Source organism: Buceros rhinoceros, unplaced genomic scaffold (assembly GCF_000710305.1).
Source record: "Buceros rhinoceros silvestris isolate BGI_N320 unplaced genomic scaffold, ASM71030v1 scaffold24685, whole genome shotgun sequence".
NCBI classification, from domain to species: domain Eukaryota; kingdom Metazoa; phylum Chordata; class Aves; order Bucerotiformes; family Bucerotidae; genus Buceros; species Buceros rhinoceros.
In genome coordinates, this window is record NW_010411497.1 from 2572 (window position 1) to 11359 (window position 8788).

The window sequence follows — 8788 nt, forward strand, 5'->3', positions numbered from 1 at the left end:
CTGCTGAACAGTGGACGGGTGCCGGGAGTTTGGAATGGCGTTTCTTCTGTTTCCACGGCTGTACTGGTCGTGGTGTTCTCTCTGAGAGGAGCATGTACTAATCAGTCTGATGGCTTTCATGGTCTCTATTAGTTCTCATTATCTGTGGCAGATCATCACTGGCTTTTCTGTATGTCCTCAGCATGTCTGTGTTGTACGTCTACCACCCTTTTATTTAGGTTATTGAAACATCCTTCTTTGATAACTCTGGTTTCTGAACTGTAGCTGAATATTCATTTTAGACTGTGTTATATTAGCGGCAATAGATATTATTCTTCCATAAAAGACTGGTAAAATCTGAACTCGTGGTTGTGGATGGCATGTCTTTGTAACGCAGGCCCGGTTTAGAGAGGGTGGTTATTAGAAATAAAACCACCTCGGTATTAACGGAGTTTGATTTCCCATCACTTCCCGGATCCTTCCCAGGTCCTGAGGGATAGGTGTTTGGACGAACACATGCAGTGGCATACGCTGCCAGGGCATCGCATAGTGCTGCAGCTCCCTTTTGGCTTCTGCTTACCCCAGAGAAATATTCTCCAGGTTCCTCACTGGATTTTTACTGGAACAAAAAACCCCCAACCAACAGAAGAACCCACCCAACCGGGCACTGCATTTAACTTTTCCAAGAATGAGGTGAAAAAAGAAAGACCTGCTGCTCCATGCCATTACTAATGCCGTTTAAGAGTGTGAAGGACTTTGATGGCTTGAACAGCAGCAATAGCAAGTGAGGAGTAATTGCACCACTGTATTTTGCAGCAGGTTCTTAAAGTGCAGTGGGAGATGCAGTGATGTCCACATTGAAAATACCCCTTGTGTCATTGCCCCCCCGGCCACCCCCTCCGAGTTCCCTGTGTTGGTTATACTGTACTATTGGTCTTCCTTGATTAGTTTTTGCACAGTATTTTTGCCTGTATAGAGGCAAACTCAGGATTCGGGGTATTGTCCTGCAATCCAGCTTCTACAGGGAATGTTAGGACTGAATATACATCCGTATTATACATTGTTCTGTATTAACTGCCAATACACTTAACTCCGACTCCTTCCAAATAAATTGAATGAGACTTAAAGACAGCCAGTCCCTTAGAGAAAGCAGGGTGCTCTCCTTCACGTTCTGCACAGGGTAAGAGCATGCAGATGCTGAGGCTTCACAGTCAGGGCTGAAGGAACGATTTGCTGATGCTGAAAGGAACAGTCCTGCTTGTTCTTCATTTCTGGCCATACAAGTCTGCCCTCTTCCATGAATTAGTGCATGCACCTGCCAGACTCCTCCATTCCCAGGATAAGTGTTTATTGTTTTATCATTTTTATGCTGGCATTATGTGGTTAGAGATCACCTAGAGACAAAAGTGGATGATTACATTCCTGCACATAGTCAGGGTAGAGCCTCACTTGTCATGTCAATTAATAGAAATTTACTGTGCCGTTAATGTCAGTGGAAGGTAATGGTCTACATGGCCCTACTGGAAGAAAATAGTTTCAGTGTTTGTTTAAAAAATACTGTGTATGAAATTAATAAGAAGCAAATACCAGCTATAATAAAAATAAATTGTCTTTTCCAAGGAAATAGTTCAACAGTTAATAGAGAACAGCACAACATTCAGAGACAAAACAGAATTTGCTCAAGATAAATACATAAAGAAGAAGAAAAAAAAGTAAGTGCATTTTCAAATATGGAAAATGTTTCGTAGTTCTTTAATTTGTTGAGCTCGAAAGAAGACTATTACCATGTGTTTCTCACAGGTATGAGGCCGTTATTACAATTGTGAAACCATCTACTCGCATTCTTTCAACAATGTATTATGCAAGGGAACCTGGCAAAATTAAGTAAGTTTCCGTTTTGTTTCTTTTTTCAAATTGTAACAGAAAGCGATTTTAGTATTTTTCAGAATTCCTGTATTATACCAGAGTATATAATACTCACTTTTCTTCTTTGCAAAACTAACACATCAGAAAAAGCAAAAAAAAGAAAAGTTTAAAAGATTTAGTCTGACTGACACAGCATGAGATGGCCACTTTAGTACGCGCACCCTACTTCATGTTCTGCTTTTGCTGTTTGCTGCTGGTTTTAAATCTAAACAGCCCTTCCCTGCTAAGTTCTCGCTGGGTCTAGTTCTAGTGCTTCTTTCTTACCCGCTGTTAGTGGCAAGTTTCTGATGGTGACTCTGAAGCCCACTGTTGCTGTTCCTGAAAATCTGCCTGTTACCCAACTGTTTTTGACAGGCTCCTGAGCTAACTCTGAGAAAACTGATTTGCTATGTCATAAACCCCTGTCTTGTAGCCACTTGCGGTACGACACCCTAGCTCAGATGCTGACTTTAGGAAACATCCGTGCTGGCAGCAAGGTGATCGTGATGGAAACGTGTGCAGGCCTCGTGCTGGGCGCGGTGATGGAGCGAATGGGAGGTGAGTCTTTGATACTTTTAAAAGGCAGCGCTTCAGAATTCTTTCTCAGTTTCTCAAACCTACTTTTACTGTCTCCAGTATTCAGAGAGATGCTTGTTTTTCCACTGGGGAAAGTTGGTGGTTTGCACATTTCAGTTGTATTTACTTTCCACTATTTAGAAAAACCATGGAATGTAGATGTGGTTTAGCTCCTGTCCTGGCGTAATGCCCTTGTGTTCAGAAAAGGCTGTAAGGAGCCAGTGTGCACATTCTTGCCAGGCACCTGGGAGGTCCAGGAGAGCGAACAGCACGGAACAGGAATAGCAACGCTGGACTTCAGACAGCCCACAGCACTGAAAAGGGTGTTATGCCTCTTGTTCACTGCTCTGGACACGGCGTCTGCAAAGCGTGTATTTTAAAAGTAGTATTTGACATTTTCATGAGCTGCTTCTCAGAGAAGTTTTACTTACTTTTCCATTTCTCAAACTCAGCTAATTAGTTCCATCGTAAATCATTCAAAGCTAGGAGAGAGGTGGCAATTCTCTCCCAGACCCCGTGGGAAGGTGGGAAGCGTGCTGTCCTGTTACACACCCAGCTGTGCTGTCTGTTGGCCGAGAAGCACGCAGGCAGATGTATTGTAAATCGTTTTTGTTTCCGCACCGTGTGGCCGTAGTGAAGTAAATTAAGTCAGATGCCATTTCAAGTGTAAGTATTGAAAAGTTCTTTTCGGTATGTTTAAATACCTGACATCCCTGCCTTTAGAGTCGGGACGTTGAATAAATTTTTTGCCTATTAATGGGTGTTTCAATTAGCTTTTCTTTTTTATCAAAGCCACTCCGTATGTCAAAGTAACAAATACTGTAGAAAACGTGTCTTTCTTTTAATTAAGTTAGCTTTTCTAACAATTTGTCTCTGCTTATACGTTCTGCGCTAATCCCGAACATGCATTCAACACACGCATAGTCTTCCGGTTACCTTGTCCTCGTGAGCTGCAGTAACTGCTGTCCTTCCAGTAAAGATTTTCTACCTAGAGGCACGCTGCAGCAGCCTGCTCAGTTTGATGCAGGGTAGATTTAAGAGCAGGCAGTTTACTTACCTATTCTTCAGTGAATGCTACGTTTAAGTATTTTAGAATATTTAAGGAATTTAAGCAGTCCTGGCTTTCCAGCGTGGTTTTGGTTCTTCTGCTCTCCTAGGCTATGGATCCATTATTCAGATGTATCCAGGAGGGGGACCTGTTAGAGCTGCTACCAGTTGTTTTGGATTTCCAAAACATTTTTTCGAGAATCTTCATGAATTTCCTCTCAGCAAAGTGGACAGTCTCCTCTCTGGGACGTTTTCTACAGAGGCTGTGCCTTCAGAACCTGAAGATAACGTGCCAGTGGAAGAAGAAAGCAATGGACTGACTGACGAGAAGCAGATTCCTCTGCAGGAAACAGAAGAGGAATCTACAACTGAAGCAGCTATGGACATCAACCAGACAGAAGATCAAGAAACAATGGACTTGAGTGCTGAAGATGTAGAATTTAAAGAGAACAAAGAAAAAGAAAATAAAGAAAATGTAAGAATATTATTTATTGTGGCTGTTCAAATTTTACATCTATATACTTAAAATTCTGCCGTCTGAATCAGGCATGCTGAAATACCGCTCATTCAGGTGTTAAAATGGAACCCTGGAAGTTGTCCTTTGTCTTATATTAAGCTATTTAAGATGCAAAAAATGAAAATTCACTCCAGGCAATAGAGATCCAGTAGATAATTACCATTTAAAGGGCAAACTATTTGGTTTGTTGTTTAAAGGTTCGGGAAAAGCAAAGGAAACAATGGGAGAGAAGGAAAAAGCTCGTAGAAACTGCCGCTTTGTTGAGAGAGAAGAATGCTGATGGGTGAGTTTATAGTCATTTTTTGTTTGAAAACACATCTACAGAAAATAATTTCCCTTGAAACAAACCAACCCTGATGTTTTTCTTAATATTTACAAGCAGCTTCCAGAAAAGGCTAGTTCTGCCACTGAAATATGCGGTCAGCCTGTGTGTGTCTTGGGCCTTGTTTGGTTCTTACCTGACTGAAATCTTTTTCTTTCATTGAAAGAGTTTGAAATTTCATGATCTTGAAGTCACAGTTTCTTACTAAGATTTAATACCAGAAGATAAAAACACACTTGATAAATATATTCCTAGAAATTCAGCTCCACAACAGCATTTGGTGGTTGTGACTTTTTTGTGATGTTCTTAGCAAATGCTAGTGATTTAAGTTAATCAAGCAACATTGATTTATTGATTTAATAACAGCCATGCTCCTTTTCTTCCTCCTAAGAATATTGTCTCACAGGGAATAAAGCCATTCTGCTTGGATAAATTTTAATACACATTTATGGGTTATGTTGAAATACTCGTGTGATTTTTGTTTTTATTGTTACGAAGTGTTTTAATTTATGCTCATTCCTAATTCAGCGTATCTCATCTCACATATTTAAGTGGCAGAACTGGCGTTTCTGTCAAGATGCAGAGACAGGTCGTTCTGTGTTCTCCAGAGCCATAAAACGGTGGAGGAGGTTTGTAAAAGGTCCTGCACATCTTTTGGCAGCAGCGGCACCACTGGCAGTGCCTGAGGGTGACCATTAAGCTGCCTGGACGGTGGCTGTAGTTTGTTCTGCTTTTACCGCTGTCTCCTGCATCCGCTGTCACCATTAATGTCTGTGCGTGGTCTGGCAAAGCGAAAATCAGTGTTTGACCTTACTTCATTCTTCCAGTAGCGAAAAATAGCGTACTCAGCTGCTGATGAAGTTGGAGTTCAAGGAAGCCTGTTTAACAGTTGTCTCTCGTTTGTCTGTTTGCAATCGCTTGTATACTTAAGCTGGAACATCCCTTCATACTGGAAGGGACGAGTGATCCCGTGCTTTAGGAAGTCTTCAGCGCGAGAAGTTTATGGTTGCCTGAAGGCACTGTCCCAGATGGCTCAGTCAGGATCACCTTCCTTTAGCCACCTGCCTTTTATAGCCCACCATCTGTTTAGATCAAGAACCCAGGGTACGTACACAGCTGAGCCAGGAAGAATTGGCGTGGAATAAACTAACGACTTGGCAGGTGAATGGAAGCAGGCAGGGAAGTTAGGGTTGTGTTTTCTTTTGCAAGAGAGAAATGAGGAAAGAGGAGGTAAAAGCTGGCTGACGTTGGAGGTGAGGAGAAAGGTTAGGATTTACTGTCAGAGTAAAGAAAAACCGGCTGTTAGGTAAAGATGGGCTCCAGCTGTAGGAGAATTCCTTCCTGAGGTCCTGAATTTTACACTATTTCCTACTTAACGTAGAAGATAGCATTTCAATGAAAATCATCTCTTCTGCGCCGTTACGTGGTAAAACAGTCCTTCTCCTGGGCCTGTCCAGTTCCCTGTCACAGCACGGGGGGAAGGATGACATGCATCAGGGGGCTGGTATTCTTCCAAAGATGACTTTTTTAAGATAGACTGTTCAGTGTTTCTGACACAATGAATTCGGAAATTGCTTTATAGACACTCCATGTGTTCAGAATTAGGCCACCCACCCTCTCTCTGCCCTTCCTCGACCTTCTCCGGCACTCTTACCCACTACATTACTGCTGCGACTGGCCAGACTACCTGCTGACAGCAATATGTGCTGCCATATGAGAGAGCGAGATTTGATCTTGCACCGTCTCTTTCATCTCTCTCTTACCTTCCCGTGGTCTGGCAGAGCTCCTGGCAGTGTCAGTCTGCACTCCGAGCTGCTGAGACACGCTCTGGAATCTTTTACAAGTTTAGAACTGGGTTAAATCTGTAGCCGGCAATGCCATGGCCAGCAGAAAACCGAAATGAAAACAGCTGTCAAAGAATTGTCTCACCTCTCTATCTCCGTTGGCTTTAGAAACCTGAACATCGATTTTTACCCCCCTCTTGTTACGCGGGTATCTATCTCCAGTGCAGCACATTCCCCCGGAGAACAAGTGTTCGTAATTGGTGGGTCTTTTCATGCAGTAACCGTACGCTCAGTAAGCCACTCCATTACCCCGGCCCTTCTGCACCAGTACAGCCCATCAAATCGTGGCCGTTTCTCGCAGTACAGCTGAACAGTAGTTTGTTTTACAAAAACCTCTAGATAAGCTGGAGAGGAGCCTAAGCTCTGTAGATACGAGTTACAGCGTGGTGTTGAAGTGAGGATGAAGAGCAAAATATGAAGCCTTTGAAGCTGGCAAGGATGTAAGTCCTTTTTAAAAGTTTTTCAGTCATGCCCATTAAGGGATTGTTTTCTCTTTAAACAGTCAGTTTTTAATATAAAACTGTATTTAATGAAGAGTACCCAGTCTAAAGAATCACGACTGAGGTGTCACTCAGAGCAGCCGTTAGCAGTCACAAAATTTACATTTGGACAGGAGTCTTAGGGCGGAGGAAGCAGCATGCACGTTCTTGGGTCATAAGAAGTATTGTGGAGCTCGGCACAGCTGAACCGAGCGTTTCTGCAGTGCGTTTCACGTTCCCACCTCAGGGAACACGCGCATTACCCTCTTAATTACACGAGTAGGAAGTCGTGATTTGTTTTTATATTTGGGGAGTTGTTATAGCCATGAAAACACGCTGATTAGCAACATTTACGCTGTAATTGATGGCTCTGCTAAGCAGCAGAAAATGGCACTTGATGAATAGGTTTTACAAGCAGAAAACTAACGCCTGTGAAATTTCTTTTGCAGTGTGATTGTAGCCAGCAAGTTTCATCCCACTCCTTTATTACTTTCTTTACTGGAATTTGTTGCTTCTTCAAGGCCTTTCGTTGTCTACTGCCAGTATCAAGAGGTAAATCAAGTACATTTCTTGAGCTGTTCCAGTTCAAGTTGGAGACTGTTCTGCTGTCTAACCTACTGTGTGCTTTCTAAGCCCTTACTAGAATGTTACACGAAGCTGAGGGAGAGAGGCGGTGTCGTTAACCTAAAGCTTTCTGAAACCTGGCTACGAAACTACCAGGTAAGGATCACCGTGAATGGCTGTCAAAATCGCATGAATACTGGGGAGCAAAACCACCCTGGGCACATGGAAATCGGGTGCAAGCAGTAAGGCAGCAGCCTGTATTCTTCTGTGTTTCTGGATCTGCTTTCTGGAGGGTGGACACTTTGCCCTTTCCAGATAAATACACTTGACAAATGGCTGCTTTTTGTAGCGGTTGGGGAAAAAACCTACAGCTTACACTGCAAGCTTAAATTACACCGTCTGATGTGCACATGCAGAGTGAGTTTTTACAGATCCTTGGACTTCTGTTTGTTTTGGGGTTTGTTTTTTAAAGGTCTTACCAGATCGAAGCCATCCAAAACTGACAATGAGCGGAGGTGGAGGGTACCTTCTGTCTGGTATAACTGTTGTCTTGGACAAGGACAAATCTGATTCCAGTAATTCAGAAGCCCTGAAGATGGAAGAGCCATCATCGAAAAGATGTAAAGTTCAAGACCTTCACTGTTAGCGTTTGAAGAATCGATGTGGGTTTTAGATCTCGGGAGTCCTTCTGTTAGTAAAATAACAAGTGTGCTTTCTGTGCTCTTGGCAGCACGAGAACTGTACCTGTCACGCAGCTGCCAGGCAAACGCAGCGGAACTGCGGGGCAGGGAGGATTCTCCCCCTCCTCACCGGCTGACACGATCAGAATGAGAAGAAAAGCCCGTGGGGGAAACACCACAATGAAAGTGTGGTAACTTCAAAGAGAAGAGAACAGGTAAGAGAGAGCAGATGAAGCATCAGCGAAGCCATTCTGTTTGCTGCCAGAAGAGAGGAAGTAGAGGATTGGGTCCAAATCCACACGCCTAACTTCACTTCCCCGCTGCCCAGAACAGCCTCAGGGTGAAACACTCTGCGTGATCTGCTCCCCCTCTGGACACAGAGCCTGGCTGCGGGCAGTGGTGGCAGGAAACAGAACGAACAGCAACAACAAAAAAATCATATGCTTTTCTTTCCAAAGGAACAATGGAAAGAGAATACTAATACTGGACCTTGACAGCACGACCCCATGTTTTCCTGAAATAAACACAGCAGAGAAGCTACATGTTCGGAAATTAAAATACCAAATATTTCAACAGAATGTCTCTGTTAGTATTGCCTGTCATTTTCCTAAGAGCTGTTTTATGTTTCTATTTGCAGATTCGGCTATTTTTAAAGCCACTGTATGTTTATATATATATTTATTTTACTGTTTTACCTTTCATGACATGTAGCTTTTTATTAATTTTTTTTTAACTTTACATTTGCCATTTCAATTAAACTGCAGGATGTTTTTTCCTAATGAGATTTATTTTCTTTTTCTTACCTTCCCCTCCTTTTGGCAATAAAAAGGTCCAGCAGAAGCTTTGCGGGGACAATACCCTTGCTGGCCGTGCCC

The 8788-nt window shown here is 42.8% G+C and overlaps 1 protein-coding gene across 1 annotated transcript in view; it reads left to right on the forward strand.

Moving 5' to 3' along the window:
* Positions 1 to 8069, forward strand: part of TRMT6 (tRNA methyltransferase 6 homolog (S. cerevisiae)) — a 9637-nt gene extending 1568 nt beyond the window's left edge. Inside the window, exons 3-10 of the mRNA XM_010136046.1 lie at positions 1600 to 1691; positions 1780 to 1863; positions 2318 to 2442; positions 3618 to 3982; positions 4222 to 4307; positions 7119 to 7221; positions 7303 to 7389; positions 7706 to 8069. Of these exons, the coding sequence (XP_010134348.1) occupies positions 1832 to 1863; positions 2318 to 2442; positions 3618 to 3982; positions 4222 to 4307; positions 7119 to 7221; positions 7303 to 7389; positions 7706 to 7879 (972 nt within the window). The 5' untranslated portion in view covers positions 1600 to 1691; positions 1780 to 1831 and the 3' untranslated portion in view covers positions 7880 to 8069. The remainder of the gene's footprint in view (positions 1 to 1599; positions 1692 to 1779; positions 1864 to 2317; positions 2443 to 3617; positions 3983 to 4221; positions 4308 to 7118; positions 7222 to 7302; positions 7390 to 7705) is intronic.
* Positions 8070 to 8788: the final 719 nt, after the last annotated feature.